Source organism: Oncorhynchus kisutch, linkage group LG17 (genome assembly GCF_002021735.2).
Source record: "Oncorhynchus kisutch isolate 150728-3 linkage group LG17, Okis_V2, whole genome shotgun sequence".
NCBI lineage: Eukaryota > Metazoa > Chordata > Actinopteri > Salmoniformes > Salmonidae > Oncorhynchus > Oncorhynchus kisutch.
In genome coordinates, this window is record NC_034190.2 from 42,141,688 (window position 1) to 42,161,683 (window position 19,996).

At 43.3% G+C, this 19,996-nt stretch overlaps 1 protein-coding gene across 2 annotated transcripts in view; it reads left to right on the plus strand.

Annotated features, from left to right (window-relative positions):
* LOC109908640 (tripartite motif-containing protein 46) overlaps positions 1-19,996 on the plus strand; it is a 33,840-nt gene that overhangs the window by 3,095 nt on the left and 10,749 nt on the right. For both annotated transcript variants that reach the window (XM_031793844.1, XM_020507301.2), the window contains exons 2-10: positions 4,366-4,630; positions 4,862-5,015; positions 7,174-7,372; positions 7,450-7,596; positions 7,956-8,051; positions 10,108-10,361; positions 11,416-11,537; positions 12,515-12,853; positions 16,206-16,435. In XM_031793844.1, the coding sequence (XP_031649704.1) occupies positions 4,366-4,630; positions 4,862-5,015; positions 7,174-7,372; positions 7,450-7,596; positions 7,956-8,051; positions 10,108-10,361; positions 11,416-11,537; positions 12,515-12,853; positions 16,206-16,435 (1,806 nt within the window). The remainder of the gene's footprint in view (positions 1-4,365; positions 4,631-4,861; positions 5,016-7,173; positions 7,373-7,449; positions 7,597-7,955; positions 8,052-10,107; positions 10,362-11,415; positions 11,538-12,514; positions 12,854-16,205; positions 16,436-19,996) is intronic.

Consider the following 19,996-nt stretch of genomic DNA (forward strand, 5'->3'; position numbering starts at 1 on the left):
AGTGTCGTTTAAAGTTTGCCACAAGCCACCTGGGAGACACACCAAACATGTGGAAGAAGGTGCTCTGGTCAGATGAAACCAAAATTGAACTTTTTGGCAACAATGCAAAACGTTATGTTTGGCGTAAAAATCAACACAGCTCATCACCCTGAACACACCATCCCCACTGTCAAACATGGTGGTGGCAGCATCATGGTTTGGGCCTGCTTTTCTTCAGCAGGGACAGGGAAGATGGTTAAAATTGATGGGAAGATGGATGGAGCCAAATACAGGACCATTCTGGAAGAAAACCTGATGGAGTCTGCAAAAGACCTGAGACTGGGACGGAGATTTGTCTTCCAACAAGAAAATGATCCAAAACATAAAGCAAAATCTACAATGGAATGGTTCAAAAATAAACATATCCAGGTGTTAGAATGGCCAAGTCAAAGTCCAGACCTGAATCCAATTGAGAATCTGTGGAATGAACTGAAAACTGCTGTTCACAAATGCTCTCCATCCAACCTCACTGAGCTGGAGCTGTTTTGCAAGGAGGAATGGGAAAAACCTTCAGTCTCTTGATGTGCAAAACTGATAGAGACATACCCCAAGCGACTTACAGCTGTAATCACAGCAAAAGGTGGCGCTACAAAGTGGGGCTGAATAATTTTGCACGCCCAATTTTTCAGTTTTTGATTTGTTAAAAAAGTTTGAAATATCCAATAAATGTCGTTCCACTTCATGATTGTGTCCCACTTGTTGTTGATTCTTCACAAAAAAATACAGTTTTATATCTTTATGTTTGAAGCCTGAAATGTGGCAAAAGGTCGCAAAGTTCAAGGGGGCCGAATACTTTCGCAAGGCACTGTAACAATATATTCCGCTCATTATCTGAATTTCATTGATACACTCACTGTAAGCTGATTCATTTTGTTGAGCAGAGAGATAGGAGATACTGTATAGAAACACATAGAAAAGGTGATCATGTAAAATGTTGCAAGGGGCAGAAATGACATACAACACCATAGTACATGTGACAATAAAACATTTTATTATTTTTTTTATTTTTTATTATACACCATATTTCTGATGATTTGTCCTACGTTTGTACTGTATAAGGATAATGAAAAAGTAAGACTGACCTATTTCCCAACATGCTCACAATGTGTATATTGTATTGTTTTGCTGTTGGATTAAAAAGTAGTTTAAATAACTAAGTGGCGAACCTGTCATTATCTGATGCATTGGTGATTTTGCATGAATGACTCGGCTGTGAAGGATATGTGCAACCCCAATGAATGCACAATCAAAAGTTCTTTAAAAAGATAGGGGCCATTACAAGTGTTATCAGTTTAGAGTTTTGTACTTAGAGTTTTGAAAATAGACCACTTTACAGTGCATTTGGAAAGTATTCAGACCCCTTGACTTTTTCCACATTTTGTTTTTCTAAAATAGATTAAATAAACATGTCTTCCCTAATCAATCTACACACAATACCCTATAATGACTTTTTTTTTGCAAATGTATTAAAAACAAACAGCAATACCTTATTTACATAAGTATTCAGACCCTTTGGTATGAGACTCGAAATTGAGTTCAGGTGCATCCTGTTTCCATTGATCATCCTTGATGTTTCTGCAACTTGATTGGAGTCCACCTGTGGTAAATTCAATTGATTGGACATGATTTGGAAAGGCACACTCCTGTCTATATAAGGTCCCACAGTTGACAGTGCAAGTCAGAGCAAAAACCAAGCCATATGAGGTTGAAGGAATTGTCCGTAGAGCTCAGAGACAGGCACAGATCTGGGGAATAGTACCAAAAAAATGTCTGCAGCATTGAAGGTCCACAAGAACATAGTGGCCTCCATCATTCTTAAATGGAAGAAGTTTGGAAACATCAAGACTCTTCCTATAGCTGGCCACCTGGCCAAACTGAGAAATTAGGGGAGAAGGGCCTTGGTCAGGGAGGTGACCAAGAACCCGATGCTCACTTTGGCAGAGCTCCAGAGTTCCCCTGTGGAAATGGGAGAACCTCCTAGAAGGACAAAAATATCTGCAGCACACCACTAATCAGGCCTTTATGGTAGAGTGGCCAGACAGAAGCCACTCCTCAGTAAAAGCCACATGACAGCCCACTTGGAGTTTGCCAGAGGCACCTAAAGGACTCTCAGACCATGAGAAACAAGATTTTTTGGTCTGATGAAACCAAGAATGGACTATTTGGCCTGAATGCCAAGCGTCACGTCGGGAGGAAACTGGGACCATCCCTACAGTGAAGCATGGTGATGGCAGCATCATGCTGTGGGGATGTTTTTCAATGACAGGGACTGGAAGACTAGTCAGGTTCAAGGGAAAGATGAACAGAACAAAGTATAGAGAGATCCTTGATGAAACCTGCTCCAGAGCACTCATGACCTCAGACTGGGGCGAAGGTTCACCTTCCAACAGGACAACAACCCTAAGCACACATCCAAGACAACTTGTGAGTGGATTCGGGACAAGTCTCTAAATGTCCTTGAGTGGCCCAGTCAGAGCCCGGAGAGACCTGAAAATAGCTGAAAATACCTGAAAATAGCTGTGCAGCGACGCTCCCCATCCAGCCTGACAGAGCTTGAGAGGATCTGCAGAGAAGAATGGGTGAAACTGCCCAAATGCAGGTGTGCCAAGCTTGTAGCGTCATACCCCAGAAGACTTGAGTCTGTAATCGCTGCGAAAGGTGCATTAAACAAAGTACCGATAAAGAATCTGAATACTTATGTAAATGTAATATTTGTAATAAGTTTTTATTTTTAATAAATATGACAAAATGTCTAAAAACCTGTTTTGCTTTGTCATTATGGGGTATTGTGTGTAGATTGATGAGGGGGAGAAAATTATTTTTCAATTTTAGAATAAGGCTGTAAACGTAAAAAAATGTCAAGGGGTCTGAATACTTTCTGAATGAAACTGTATGTCAGAACAACAGATTTGTACCTTGTCAGGTCAGGGATTTGAACTTGCAACCTTCCAGTTACTAGTCCAATGCTCTAACCACTAGGCTACCCCGAGGCATCCTGCAACAGTTAGGTTACTGATTCTGCTACAGTTGACATGGTGATTTAATTAATTAATTAATTAATTAATTAATTAATTTCCTTCACTTAGAGTAGGAATGCTGATCTAGGATCAGGTCCCCCCTGGCCATGTAATCTTACTCATTATGATCTGTTTTAGCAAGTGGGGGACAACTTCTGGTGAAACTGGAGGGCGCTCAATTCAAATAAATAATCATAAAAATTATGGATATTCTTGTTAATCTAACTGCAGTAGCTATTACAGCGAAAACATGCCATGCTATTGTTTGAGGACGGCACTCCATATCAAAATATTTTTCCACCGGCACAGGTTTTATAAATTCACAAATAGCGATCAAATATTCACTTACTTTTTGAAAATCTTCCTCTGATTTGTCATCCAAAGGGTCCCAGCGAAATGACACATGTAGTGTCATTTCGTGAGATGAAATCCTTCTTTATATCCCAAAAAGTCAGTTTAGTCGGCGCCATTGATTTGAATAATCCACTCGTTCAACATGCAGATAAAGGAATCTGAAAACGCCTCAAGATACCCTAAAATGTAATCAAACTATAATGTTTCTTACGGAAGGAAGTATGTTCAATAAGAAACCGATTCTAGCAGTTGCGTCCTATCTTCATTGCGCTCGCAAACACGAATTTCCAAGACTGTGTTCCTGTACTAAAACTGACATTTCTTATTCGTTTATGAAGTTACACGCCTGAAACCTTGAACATAGACTGCTGACACCCTGTGGAAGCCATAGGAATTGGCTTGGCTCATTTTGGCTTATTTCCAAAATGACCTTATTTACTTGCCATTCTAAGAGGATGGTCTCTCTCTCAAAAACAGTTCCGGTTGTTTTTTGTTTGGATTTTCTCCTACCTTATCTATTGTGTTATATTCTCCTACATTATTTGAACATTTCTACAAACTTCAAAGTGTTTTCTTTCCAATGGTACCAATTATATGCATATCCTGGCTTCAGGGCCTGAGCAACAGGCAGTTTACTTTGGGCACATCATTCAGACAGGAAGTGGAGAAAAAAAGGGGCCTAGCCCTAAGAAGTTTTTAACCCTAAACCTAAACCTAACCCTAGCTCCTAACCCTAACATTCCCTTGAATATCAAAGTAAAAGTGACCCATGAATATCAAAGTGACTGGTGACTTACAGTAGCGAGTGCACATATTCTCATAGTTTTTTGTACTGGTCCCCCATGGGAATCAAACCCACAACCCTTGCATTGCAAGCACCATGTGCTACCAACCGAGCCACACAGGACCCCTACCTTTGTGATTCATTGCCTCTCCACCTCTCCCTCCTCCCCAGTCTAACGTGAAGAGCATGGAGTGCGAGCTGCATTGCCCAGTGTGTAAGGAGATCGTCAAGCAGCCCGTGGTCCTGCCATGTCAGCACAGCGTCTGCCTGATGTGTGCCTCAGAGGTCCTGGTTCAAAATGGCTACCCTCCTCCGGAGCTGCCACCCGAGCCCAACTCTCCTGCCTCCACCCCCAACACCCGCTCTCCCCGCCAGGCACGCAGGCCCATGCCCAGCAAGGCCGACCATCGACCCATCGACCGCGTGCTACGTTCAGGTAATGTGTGTGTGTTTGTGTAAATGTGTGTTTGCACGTGAGAGAGAGTGTGTGTATGTGTGCGTCTATGTGTCTTTTAGATTCAATGTCAAGTGACGATCAATAGGACTAGTCTGGGGATGCGTTGGGAATACACAAGTCATTCTCTCTTTCTCTCTATTTCCTCCACTACCCATCCCTCTCTCCTCATCCCATTGACTGACTTCTCCCCCTCTGTCACCCTTTGTCCAGGATTTGGGACGTATCCGTCGCCGGGGCGACGGCGTAAGGAACCGCCCCCCGCGATGTTGTTTCCGTGCCCGCCCTGTGGGAGAGAGGTAGAGCTGGGAGAGAAGGGCCTGACTGACTGCCTGCGTAACCTCACCTTGGAGCGCATTGTAGAGAGGTAACACACACACACACACACTTACATTTATACACGCAAGTACGCACACATGCACTATGCACAGGTCTTGGTCTTGTGAGATGTTACTGAAAAGACACATACATTTTATGTGATCCCATGTGATCTTATGTGAAGTTAATGTAATAACCTGTAAAACAACATGAAACTACACATGTGAAAACACGTGATCACATGTAAAGTGTTCCATGAACCCATTTTCACATGATTTTCATGTGAAATTTCACATGAAATAATGTGATTTGCCACGTGTGAAATCGTGTTTTTTCTGTAAGGAAGGATGTAGCCCTGCCTTAGGGCTGGGTGGTATATCGTATTTTGATGCACAGACTGGTTTGGGTTTTTACTTTACCTTCTATAACAGATATTGAATGTTTGGTTTGTTAAATGTGATACACCATGTGTAACGTCCATTTTTATAGTCATCTCTCTCCATGCTGCTTTCCACACAGACCTAGCTCCTCACCCTGTCACTCAAGGAGCTCATTTGTTGTTCCTCGACCACGAGACACTTGCGTTCAGTGGTCAATGCAGCACATGCAACAATGATGACAACGATGCTGTTTTCACTTTGCTTCTTAATATAAATCCACTAGCTTTCTATAATTACACTATTAGTTTATGTTTCTTACATCTGCAAATGGCTAGTTTGTCTTTTCTTAGCAGGTTGGGCCTAAATTGCCACTAATGCTAATTGCTAGTTAGCTGGCTAGCTAATACATGTACTGAGTCAGAGCAAACGTAACTAGCTATACAGCCTGATAATACCAGGGATGGTGCGACCTAAATCAGAAAGTCGTTTGTGCAACAGCATCTTCTAAATCCAAGAGGAATATGCGAAGCATGAACATGTTAGCTACATGAAGTATCTAAGAGAAAACATTCAATGTAACCAAAGGTTATAGGGTCCCCTATGAAACACTGACCATCACTTTGGTTCCTACCCTGTCACAATAACTCCTCCCTGGCATTTTTATTCGTTGTCATGTCGAACAACACTGTATTCAAAGTGCCCACTATTATAGTCTAACTATAGAATTAGAATAGTCATTCTATTTCCATTATTCCAACAGTTCAGCCAAATGGTTTGCTCTAAATCGCAACTGCAACATTTTATTTAAAATTGTTTGCCCATATCGTGCAGCTCTACGTGGCAGTGTGGAAATGATCACAAATGAGTGCAGGAAATGCAGAAATTTATGAAAATGCAGAAAATTATTTTTGTTTTAAGTTGAATTGAACAGTATAAAACAATCAGAAGGGAGAAAGACCCATTGAAATTGCTTAGAATGTATGTGTTGCCATCTTATGGTAACACACTTCTCGTAAAGCAAATTTAGAACTTCTATTATTCAAAAACATAAAATACCGTGATACTGTATGATATTTTGGCCATATTGTCAAGCCTTACCCTGCCTGCAAAATCAGTGTCACCGTCGGGAAGGAATTTCCTCTTGGTCTGTTGAAGACGTTAGTTTTCCAGTCGGTTCAGATCTCACCCGTGACACACACACACGCACACACACACACACACACACACACACACACACACACACACACACACACACACACACACACACACACACACACACACACACACACACACACACACACACACACACACACACACACACACACACACACACACACACACACACACACACACAGTGAGAGAATGTGTCCAAGTACTGCTTTCCAAATAGCACCCTGGTCAAAGTAGTGCACTATATAAGGAATAGGGTGCCACTCTTGTTAATCAGCATGGAGATTACCTAGAGAGGAAATTAGCAGAGCTCCCAGACTGCAACACACTGCAGCAACCTACTGTAGCAGAAAGACACTGCACTTCCACTGGACGACTGCAGTGTAACTGCTAAAAGCTGATTTTCCCCATGTAGAGTAACCTCTTTTATGTTATTTATCACCTGGTCTACCCATCCCCTCTCTCTCTGTCTTGGCCCTGTTCTCTCCATCCATCATTCTTATTTTTGTCTCGCTTTCTTTCGCCTTTTCCAACCTCGCCCACTATCTACTACTATCCTGCCCTAATTCGCCCATGCTCTCTCTAGCTCTCTCTCTCTCTCCCTTACCCTCCTTCCTTTAATCATTCCCCTCTATCTTTCTCTCCCCCCTCTCTTAGGTACAGACACACAGTGAGCCTGGGCAGTGTGGCTGTGATGTGTCAGTTCTGCAAGCCTCCCCAGTCCCTGGAGGCCACTAAGGGCTGCGCCGACTGCCAAGCCAGCTTCTGTAATGAGTGTTTCAAGCTCTACCACCCCTGGGGGACTCCTCGCGCCCAGCATGAACACGTCCAGCCCACCCTCAACTTCAGGCCCAAGGTGAGGCCTGCCTCTCTCATCCCTCTCTCAACCCTCTCTTCTCTCCTTTCTCACCCCTCTTGTCTCTCCTCCTCCAGGTTCTGTCATGTCCGGAGCATGACCAGGAGCGTCTGCACTTCTACTGTAGGACGTGCCAGCGGCTGCTGTGCCCGCTTTGCAAGCTGCGCCGAGTCCACGCCGGGCACAAGGTGGCGCCAGTCACCCAGGCATACCAGACACTCAAGGTAGTGCAGTGGCTTAATTGGTTGTAGCATGGTTCCTGCATTGGCCTTTTACTGTGGAATTGACTGGATAATGTATGTAATACCTGAGCTGCTTTGAATAAAAGTACCTAAATGGCAATATTGTTATAATCAATTGCATTAGTGGATACCACACGCAATGGGGATTGGCCCTCAATGGTTGGTCGTTAGTCTAGTAGTACAGTGCATCACAGAAAAGGGGTAAGTCGCCATTGAACTGTGGGTTTAGATCATCCAGTGTATAAGAGATGAATACAGTTCAAATGTAGGGTAATACAGAGCTACTGATGTGCATTAGGATTAAGTCTGGTCAGGGCATTAACTCTTTGTTTATTTGACAGGACAAGATTACCAAGGAGATGAACTACATTCTGTCCAACCAGGAGACAGTGCTGGGCCAGATCTCACAGCTGGAGAGTGCCACCACTCAGACAGAGGTAACTAAATAATACTGCAGTCTGCAGAGATCCAGAAATAACCCACCAGAGGGGTATACCACAAAGCAGGGCTAACTTTGATAAACAACCAGAAATAACTTTTGAGTAATTAAGAAAGTTTACCTTAGATATGTGTTTTTGGATGTTGACTCAATTAGACCAAGTTTTCTTTTGTAAAAAAAAAAGCCAATTCATATGAGCTTCATTGTGCGGACAATAATATATAATAATATTTAAGCAAGTTAGCTGGCTAATTTATTGATTGTTTACCACAGTAGACATCATATGCTCATGTACAGTGGGGGAAAAAAGTATTTAGTCAGCCACCAATTGTGCAAGTTCTCCCACTTAAAAAGATGAGAGAGGCCTGTAATTTTAATCATAGCTACACTACAACTATGACAGACAAATGAGAAAAAAAAATCCAGAAAATCACATTGTATTTTTAATGAATTTATTTGCAAATGATGGTGGAAAATAAGTATTTGGTCAATAACAAAAGTTTATCTCAATACTTGTTATATACCCTTTGCTGGCAATGACAGAGGTCAAACGTTTTCTGTACGTCTTCACAAGGTTTTCACACACTGTTGCTGCTATTTTGGCCCATTCCTCCATGCAGATCTCCTCTAGAGCAGTGATGTTTTGGGGCTGTTGCTGAGCAACACGGACTTTCAACTCCCTCCAAAGATTTTCTATGGGGTTGAGATCTGGAGACTGGCTAGGCCACTCCAGGACCTTGAAATGCTTCTTACGAAGCCACTCCTTCGTTGCCCGGGCGGTGTGTTTGGGATCATTGTCATGCTGAAAGACCCAGCCACGTTTCATCTTCAATGCCCTTGCTGATGGAAGGTTTTCACTCAAAATCTCACGATACATGGCCCCATTCATTCTTCAGTCGTCCTGGTCCCTTTGCAGAAAAACAGCCCCAAAGCATGATGTTTCCACTCCCATGCTTCACAGTAGGTATGGTGTTCTTTGGATGCAACTCAGCATTCTTTGTTCTCCAAACACGACGAGTTGAGTTTTTACCAAAAAGTTATATTTTGGTTTCATCTGACCATATGACATTCTCCCAATCTTCTTCTGGACCATCCAAATGCTCTCTAGCAAACTCTAGACGGGCCTGGACATGTACTGGCTTAAGCAAGGGGACACGTAGTGCAGGATTTGAGTCCCTGGCGGCGTAGTGTGTTACTGATGGTAGGCTTTGTTACTTTGGTCCCAGCTCTCTGCATGTCATTCACTAGGTCCCCCCATGTGGTTCTAGGATTTTTGCTCACCGTTCTTGTGATCATTTTGACCCCATGGGCTGAGATCTTGCGTGGAGCCCCAGATCGAGGGAGATTATCAGTGGTCTTGTATGTCTTCCATTTCCTAATAATTGATCCCACAGTTGATTTCTTCAAACCAAGCTGCTTACCTATTGCAGATTCAGTCTTCCCAGCCTGGTGCAGGTCTACAATTTTGTTTCTGGTGTTCTTTGACAGCTCTTTGGTCTTGGCCATAGTGGAGTTTGGAGTGTGACTGTTTGAGGTTGTGGACATGTGTCTTTTATACTGATAATAAGTTCAAACAGGTGCCATTAATACAGGTAACAAGTGGAGGACAGAGGAGTCTCTTAAAGAAGAAGTTACAGGTCTGTGAGAGCCAGAAATAGTTCTTGTTTGTAGGTGACCAAATACTTATTTTCCACCATAAATAGCAAATCAATTCATTAAACATTTTCTGGATTTTTTTCTTCTCATTTTGTCTGTCATAGTTGAAGTGTACCTATGATGAAAATTACAGGCCTCTCTCATCTTTTTAAGTGGGAGAACTTGCTGACTAAATACTTTTTTGCCCCACTGTAGCTCTATGGTCCTAATCTGTGTGTTGCTGTCTAATACATCATCTCTGTGGTCCTCCTAACCTCCCTGTGTGTTGCTGTCTGACTGTTGAACAGCGTAGCCAGGCTTAACCACAGAATGAAATAGAACACTATCCTGGAATAATATTGATTGAAATACATTATATCTCTACGGTCCTACTCTTGTGTGTTGCTGTCTGTCCACAGGCGAACAGCGTAGCGGCACGTGAGCAGCTGTCTCAGAGCGTGAGAGACCTGACCGCCCTCCTCGCTGAGCGCCACGCCTCATTGTCTCAGGCCCTGGAGGGGGCACGGCAGAGGCGGGGCGAGGCGTTGGCGGGCCAGGTGGCGGAGAGGCGGAGCCTGCTAGAGCATGCAGGCCTCATGGCGTTCTCCCAAGAGCTGCTGAAGGAGACGGACCCGCCCTGCTTCGTCCAGGCAGCGCGCCAGACACACAGCAGGTACTTTACACACAACAGGTCTGACTGGCTGGGCAGCAGACAGCGTGGAAGCTTATACAAATAGCACCCTATTCCCCATAAAGCTCTGATCCAAAGTAGTGCACTGTAGGGAATAGGGCTCTATTTTGGACGATTACCCAGGGCTCATTAACGCCCTAGTTTTGTTGATTTTTCTGTTTGTTTCTTTCTTTGTTTCTTTGTTTGTTTCTCTGTTCTTATTGTTCTATTTTCTCTCACCCAGTCCTTCAATCAATGTCTATTGTCTATTCTTCTTTCCCTCTTGCGTATGCTTTCATTGCTCATCCCACGGCATCAGCAAAATGACAAATGGCCACAAGAGGGAGCCAGTAGACCTGTTTGTGAAAGAGAACGTGGCGTGGATTTGGCGATGGTGTTCTGTGTCGCTGTGCTCCAACCAGTGTTCACTGTTTCCAATGATGGCTTGTTAGACTGACACGGGATTAGTGGCATGAGACATGTAGTTATACAGGTAGACAGTAGACTGCTACAGTATGTAGCCTCATTAATCTACAGTATCTATAATCTCTCGTGGACAGGTCTATGTAAACATAACTGGTACCATAGAATCTGTAGGGAATGGAATGGGTTGCGTGGGATAACAAGCAGCGGTAGTTCCGGTGTTTGGGTTTTTTGTAACTGGTCATTTGGTCAAATCACGATTTCGCAGGTATTAGCATCTTTTGGAATTCGGAAGGGGAGGGGGCATTCGGCCCGTAACTTGCAAAGAGAGACGTTGGAGCTCCTCGTTCCGGTTTCTGCCCCTTATTCTAGCGTCTCTTAGTCCCTTCTCTTAACATGCATGGACCCAAAATGTAATCAAGCAGCTGACCAATTACGTGAGACTTTAGTTCTGGATTAACCAAGATGAATCTATCTGCTATCAATTAAAGTTACTCTAATTGCGTATTACCCTAATAATAAAGTGGTTAAGTCTGCGTAGTGCATACCTCCCTCCTCGGACTTGTTATCTACTCCCAAACAACTATTCTAAAAGTCTCCCCCCCCCCCTCTCTCCCCCTCCTCGCTCTCCAAGGTTATCCACGTCCATCGAGGGGCTGCAGTGTTTCTCTCTGGCTGCTGATCCCTCCTTCAGACACTTCCAGCTGGACGTCTCCAAAGAGCTCAAACTCCTCACAAACCTGCAGTTCATCCAGGGTGAGACAGAGGAGAGGATAAAGGAGGGGATAGGGGGCTAGGGAGGGGTAGAGGGATAGAGTCAGTCAGGGGGCTAGGGAGGGGTAGAGGGATAGAGCCAGCCAGAGAGAGAGGAGGATAAAGGAGGAGGCTAGGGAGACATTGAGGGTAGAGTCAGTCAGAGAGAGCGGGGGATGGAGGATAAAGGAGGAGGCTAGGGAGACATTAAGGGTAGAGTCAGTCAGAGAGAGCGGGGGATGGAGGATAAAGGAGGAGGCTAGGGAGACATTAAGGGTAGAGTCAGTCAGAGAGAGCAGAGGATGGAGGATAAAGGAGGAGGCTAGGGAGACATTAAGGGTAGAGTCAGTCAGAGAGAGCGGGGGATGGAGGATAAAGGAGGAGGCTAGGGAGACATTAAGGGTAGAGTCAGTCAGAGAGAGCGGAGGATGGAGGAGACATAAAGGAATAGTCAAACAGAGAGCAGGGTTAGAGCCAGAGTATTGAAAAAGGGATTTAGGAGGCGAAAGAGAGGATATAAGAGAAATGACATACTACAGAATACAATCATGTAACATTTTGGTGGTAATTCAATTTAAAGGTAGACTCAGCAAGATGAAATAAATGCACAAGATAAACAGCAGAGTGGGTCCATTTCCGCAACAACTAAGAGCGTTAAAGCTCAAGGTTAAACTTGTCCTGTAGCTATCACATTGTAGAAGTGTGAAGCGCACCAGTGCACATGCGCAGATACTCTGTGTGGCTGTGTGAGAGCAAAGTGTAGCATTGCGCTCATCTGAATATCTGCGGTGCTGCTCATGGCAACATCATCTCGATGAGTCTGCCATTAATTATGTTGTTTTACTGAATCATACTGTATCTTCAACTATGCATTAGCAAACTGTAGTGAACATTTGGTAGTATTGCATATGTAATCAAGCCAGAGAGTATATTTTTGTATCCAACATCTGACTGACAGCTGTAATGTTTTTTCCCATCAGCCCCTCTGGCCCCTGTTATTGACACCCAAAAGACCCTGGCCTATGACCAGCTCTTCCTGTGTTGGCGGCTGCCTCAGGAATCCGCCCCCGCCTGGCACTTCTCTGTGGAGTTTCGTCGCCGGGGGGTGGTGCCAGGAGGCGGAGCCAGGGGTGGTATCCAAGGGCGATTGGCTGCGGCCCGCTGGGGCTGGCAGCGGCTGGAGGAGGTGGGCGGAACCAGTGCTGTGATTGACAGGTTGGAGATGGACAGTGTGTATGTGTTGAGGGTGAGAGGCTGCAACAAGGCGGGCTTCGGGGAGTACAGTGAGGAGGTGTACCTACACACCCCGCCAGCACCAGGTGAGGTCTATACACTGTTCTATAGGTACACACACACACACACACACACACACACACACACACACACACACACACACACACACACACACACACACACACACACACACACATGATCTCATCAGTATTGGTATAACTGATATGCATCAGAACAGTATCCATAGAGATCATCTTAATGACTAATTTCTCTATTTTTCTGCCCATTCCCATCCTTCTCTCTACCCATACCATCCAACTCTCCTCCCATCCCATCTCTCTATCCAACCCCTCCTCTAAACACTGTCTTCACACGTCTCTCCTCAGCTCTCTCATTCCACTCCTAGGTCCACTCTCTCAATCCACATCTCTCCCTCTGCCTGTTAATGTGAGCATCGACACTCTTTTCTCATGTTTCCTCTTGTTGCTTCGCACATATCTCTCTACTTCTTTTTACATTTATACCATGCATATCTTGTCCTCCCAGCCACCCTCGTTCTCCCTCCATAATGAGATCTCAAGAGTGTGTTGATGAGGTTTGCTATTTGTTAAAACCTGAGGCTTAACAAATGGATTTGGTTGATTGAGATCTATGCTAATGAGTCTGGGAAGTGCTGCGTGGTCAATGTCTCCCTTGGTAAATGATTCTATTCTGCTATGTTTCCCTCGTGAATATTAATAATACCAATTTAGGAAAGATGCATCTCCTTCTCCTTTGATTGACCTTCTGCTTTGACTTTTTTCTATTTGTTTCTAGTTTGTTGATGAAAGACAGTTTGACTCCCTCTCTCCTAGTCCATGTCTCCTTTTTTCATTCCAGAGGAGTTGCATGACAGTTCTTTATCCCTCTTCTCTGTTAAGCCTCTCAGTTCTTTCTTTGTTGCCCTGATTCTATACAGTGCATTCGGGAAGTATTCAGACCCCTTTTCCACATTTTGTAACATTACAGCCTTATTCTAAAATGTATACAATTGTTTTTTCCCCCTCATCAATCTACACACAATACCCAAATCATGACAAAGCGAAAACAGTATTTCATTCATTTAAAAACAGAAATACCTTATTTACATGAGTATTCAGACCCTTTGATATGAGACTCGAAATTGAGCTCAGGTGCATCCTGTTTCCATTGATCATCCTTGAGATGTTTTCTACAACTTGATTGGGGTACCTCTGTGGTAAATTCAATTAATTGGACATGATTTGGAAAGGCACACACCAGTCTATATAAGGTCCCACAGTTGACGCTGCATGTCAGATAAAAAACCAAGCCACGAGGTCAAAGGAATTGTCCGTTGAGCTCCGAGACAGGATTGTGTCGAGGCACAGATCTGGGGAAGGGAACCAAAACATTTCTGCAGCATTGAAGGTCTCCAAGAACACAGTGGCCTCCATCATTCATAAATGGAAGAAGTTTGGAACCACCAAGACTCTTGCTAGAGCTGGCCGCCCAGCCAAACTGAGCACTTAGGGGAGAAGGGCTTGGTCAGGGAGGTGACCAAGAACCCAAAGGTCACTCTGACAGAGCTCCTCTGTGGAGTTGGGAGAATCTTCCAGAAGGATAACCATCTTTGCAGCACTCCACCAATCAGGCCTTTATGGTAGAGTGGCCAGATGGAAGCACTCCTTAGTAAAAGGCACAGGATAGCCTGCTTCGAGTTTAAGGACTCTCAGACCATGAGAAACAAGAATCTCTAGTCTGATGAAACCACGATTGAACTCTTTGGCCTGAATGCCAAGCGTCACATCTGGAGGAAACCTGACACCATCCCTACAATGATGTATGGTGGTGGCAGCATGCTGTGGGGATGTTTTTCAGCAACAGGGACTGGGAGACTAGTTTGGATCGAGGGAAAGAAGAACGGAGCAAAGTACAGAGAGATCCTTGATAAAAACCTGTTCCAAAGTGCTCAGAACCTCAGACTTGGGCAAAGGTTCACCTTCCAACAGGACAATGACCGTAAGCAAACAGCCAAGACAACGCAGGAGTGGATTTGGGACAAGTCTATGAATGTCCTTGAGTGGCCCAGCCAGAGCCTGGACTTGAACAACATCTCTGGAGAGACCTGAAAATAGCTGTGCAGAAATAAATGCTCCCCATCCAACCCGACAGAGCTTGAGAGGATCTGCAGAGAAGAATGGGAGAAACTCCTCAAATACAGGTGTGCCAAGCTTGTAGCGTCATACCCAAGAAGACGAGGCTGTAATCACGGCCAAATGTGCTTTAAAAAAGTACTGAGTAAAGAGTCTGAATACTTATGTAAATGTGATATTTCCAGGGTTTTTTTAAATAGAAATTATCAAAAAATTCTGAAAAACTGTTTTTGCTTTGTCATTATGAGGTATTGCGTGTAGATTGATGAGGGGAAAACAATTTATAAGGCTGTAATATAACAAAATGTGGAAAAGGTCGGGGTCTGAATACTTTCTGAATATACTGCATCTTACTACTCTATCCCTGTATTAGTGCTGCTCGATTAACAGAAATATCTGTAATTTTTTGTTTTTTAAACAACTAATTGACCGACATCGGTTCAATTATTTTGAATTCCACTTTGTTCTGTTTTGTTCTGTGAGCTCAATGTGCGGTTTCTGTATAGATAACTCAGATCAAGCCTGAACTGTGCGATGTAGGGAGTTTTAGTTTTCAACAGGCAACTATTCTACATTGTTTAGCGCAGAAAACCTGATAATTAACTACAATGACCATAATCCATTGCGTGCCCGCTTGAACTTATCTGGTCTGTGCGGAGCAGACACAGAGACTGAGACAAGAGAGAACGTGCAATGAAGAGGAACAGAAAGCAGTTGCTTCACGAGCCTGTAAATACAATCAATAAGTGATTGATTGTTGGTATTGAGCCATCATAAAAGTATGCCATATTTACCTTGAAAAATTACTAAAATAGTGATTCTCTCAGACAGCATGGGCAGCAGCTCTATAGAGATGAGATGACTTGGAATGAAATATAAAGTTATTAAATAAAACAAATATTTTATGAAATAATGTGAATAAATGATGGTTAAGTAATAAGCAGTCACCACCATCATTGTTTTATTCTGTGTTTTTACAGCATTCAGCCCACATAATGCACATTGCATTTCATGTCAATTTATTATATCGAAATAAAAATAAAAAAGTGACTATTTTTGAATAATCGAACCAACCTCAAAAAGCACTAATTGCTCAGCACTACCCTGTATTTACCTCCTCTGTGCCCTTATCGTCTTCCCTCCCTCTCTCCTACTTCGCTTCTCTACTCTATCTCATCAAAACCCACCTCTTCCCTCCTTCCTACTTATGCACTCCTCCTTCCACCCTCCCTCTTTCTTTCCCCCTTTCCATCTCCCTATCCTCCCCTGGCCTCCTCTCTCTCAGTGTTAAATTTCTACCTGGACTCTCGCTGGGGTCTCCATGCCGACCGGCTGGTGGTGAGTAAGGAGCAGCGCTGTGCCCGGAGTGTTCCCGGCCTGTCCCTGATGCAGGCCGCCGACCGAGCGCTCACTTCCTGTCACCTGACTGCAGACCTCCTGGTAGGCGACGTGGCCATCACCCAGGGCAGGCACTACTGGGCATGCTCAGTGGAGCCCGGCTCCTATCTGGTCAAAGTAAGTGGAATGACTGGGAGGAGTGTTTGTCCCAATCCCAAATCATCCCATAAGGCCAGTGCCATATTCACCTGTGGAGATCTGAGAGGATTTGCCCTCTGCTAGGTGGAAGTTAACCCGTATTGCTTATACCAATCAAATCCTTTCAAATCTCCACAGGTGCATAGGGCAGGGATCAGCAACTAGATTCAGCCGTAGGCAGATTTTTTTATTTTCTTGTGCGGATGGTTGGGGGGCCGGATCATAGTTACAAATAATTTGACTGCAAGAAGCCCAAACAGATACTAAAACATAATCATTTCAAATCTTGCTTACATTTGTATATTGATTCCACATTGACTCTGTACCGGTACCCCCTGTATATAGCCCCACTATTGTTATTTACTTCTGCTCTTTAATTTGTTATTCTTATCTCTTACTTTTTGGGGGGCATTTTCTTAAACTGCATTGCTGGTTAATTAAGGGATTGTAAAGTAAGCATTTCACTGTAAGGTCTACCTACACCTGTTGTATTCGGCGCATGTGACAAATAACATTTGATTTGATTTTGATATGATCACGTCTCTTTGGTATGCATGAAAATAGTTGGGAACAGATTTCTTAAATGAAAATCACTTGGAGCTAATATCCTGGATTGTTTGCAGTCTTATGTTCAACAATGAAAATCCCCCCCCCACACACACCCAAAAAAATCTCTATATATATTTATAAATAAAAATCATTTGGCCCGTGGGCCGACAGTTGGGAAACCCTTAGAGGACGATTTAGAATGGGCCCTTACTGTGTTGTATGGTGTGTATTTATGTTTTTTTTTTGTATATATACACAAAACTATATACAAAATACTATATACAAAAACGTGTATGAAAATGTATGTGTGAAATTATTGGCACCCTTGATGAGCAAGAAAATGCTGAGCTATATTGTATGCTACAAAAGAACATCTGGAAACTATATTATTTATTACTAATATAATTGCTCGGAGAAAGAGATTGTTTAACAAGTAATATTACTTTTTTTTTCTCAAAAAGATAATGGTAAAAATTATTATGCAACCCTGTTTTCAATAACTTTCAATACCTCAGCTTGTGAAGATAACAGCACTGTGCTTAAAATGTTTTATGAGATTGGAGAACTATTGGACTGGAGGGATTTTAGTCCATTCCTCCATACAGAATCTTTCCAGATCCTTTATCTTTTGTCTACTCTTATGGACTGCCCTCTTCAATTTGAACCACAGGTATTCAATGGGGTTCAAGTCTGGAGTAGAGGTCTTCACGGGTCCAACTTTTGGACCCCTGCTGAAATGAACCTGGGGCTTTTCCACCCGGAACCGACATGCAAAAATTCATTTTTAAAATAGTGACCCGTTCCGAACGAACCCGAGGACCACTAGACCCGTTCCGTATAGACCTGGTCAGATCCAAACCCTGTCCGATCCGAATGAGGGAAGCAGAAAAGTCACTTTTTAAGCTACTTCATTAACCAGAGTTGATAAAGCGCGAGGGAGAGGGAGAGAGATGTCCACTCTAGCAGGTGGGGAGGGGCCTTGATACTGTGAGCGAGTGACTCGGGGAGCAGGCTAGGCTAATTGAGGCTGCTAGGCTAATTGAGGCTGCATGCTCTTTCTCATCCTACAGTTACAAATAACAACAACGACATTTAGAATATTAAGTATAGCAGCCTACCTGTTAGCTCTTGGTTATTGTAGCCTGTCCTTCACCTTAACTTTTAATTCTGTCAATTTAATTACATCTTCCATTGATTAGATATCTCCTAACTTTTGCCACATTGAGGCTCTATGACTGTAGCCCAATTGCACTTTGATGACTTATAGTTGGCCAATAACAATAACAAGCTACACGCGCCACTCTTGAAAAGAGCAGCAGCATAAATTATACAAGGTCTCTCGCTCCTCTACTGCAGCAGTCTCTTTCGGATCTGTACAGGTCCTTTCGGAGAAGTCAGTTAAAATTACACCTTCCTTGAGAACCTTGACAATCATATCAGAGCCGACCCAGACGTGTGACAGTATCTAGAATTCTGGATCAAGACCCAGTCAGATCCTGGATCGGGCCTTGGGCCCTCTCGTCTGGAGGTGTTGATTTTCATTTTGTGGTCAATTTACTATTCCTTTGTTGATTTTGATGTGTGCTTGGGGTTATTGTCTTGCTGGAACATCCCCTTGCGGCCAAGTTTCAGCCTCATGGCAAGCAGATTTTTGACTAATATACCGACACATAATCACACCAGAGAAAGTTATTTCCATCAAGACAGTATCTGAATCCAGCAGATAAAGGGGATGTACACAGTCGAAGTCAGAAGTTCACAGACACCTCAGCCAAACACATTTAAACTCAGTTTTTCACAATTCCTGACATTTAATCCTAGAAACATTCCCTGTCTTATGTCAGTTAGGATCACTACTTTATTTTAACTATGTGAAATGTCAGAATAATAGTAGAGAGAATGATTCATTTCAGCTTTTATTTCTTTCATCACATTCCCAGTGGGTCAGAAGTTTACATACACTCAATTAGTATTTGGTAGCATTGTCTGTAAATTGTTGAACTTGGGTCAAACGTTTCGGCGAGCCTTCCACAAGCTTCTCAAAATAAGTTGGGTGAATTTTGGCCCATTCTTCCTGACAGAGCTGGTGTAACCAAGTCAGGTTTGTAGGTGTAGAAAAGGCCCATGGAGTTGGTGGAATGATTCTTTAATTCATTGCCACTTACTCAGCTGGGCCAGGGGCGCTTTAATTAGGTCAGGTGGAAACGGCCGACAGATCTCAACTCCATAAAAGGAGGAAATTGCCATCGCCTGAGCTCACTGCTTTCTCTTCCTTAACTCCATCTGATCCAGAAGTTCTATGCGTCCATGAATCCACGTAAGTCCACCGACTTATCTTTCATCTGAACTATCTGTTGCGATCCTGAAAGTGGGCCATCAGTTATTGTTTATAGTTATTACCGTGGAGCGCACGCTTCAAACATATCGTGTAATGTGAATTGTCAATGATCACGACCCTACGGATCCTCATAGGCCAACTTTGCAATCGATATGCTTAATATGTAAGGACATTGTTTACATGAAGACAATTGAAATGAGAAACGTCATTGTTTGCTAACTGATTGACTTTTATATCAAACTAATGAGGATTACAGATTGAATAACCACTGTTTGTATTCTTTCATGATTTATGATAAATAGTTACGAGCCTAAATGACTCACGGATGATTACTATTGACTTCGAAATTAACTAGATTGTTGACTTCCCTAATTATGTTAATCATGAATGATTGCTATGATATGATCTTTGGGATGATGAATTTGATCGGATACATGTTATTTGTTTCCTTTCTTATGCAGCACAGACGACCCAGTAAATATACCACTTTATGGTTAAAGGAATTCCTGCCTCAGTCTCATCCATTCCTCTGTCACCTGACACGTGACCACCTGTTCACCTTCACTGTCAGTCATCCTACCTGTCCAGCTACCCACACAGATTCCACTAATCTTTCAATGGTCCTTCGAGCTGGATGATGACTGAACCAAAGA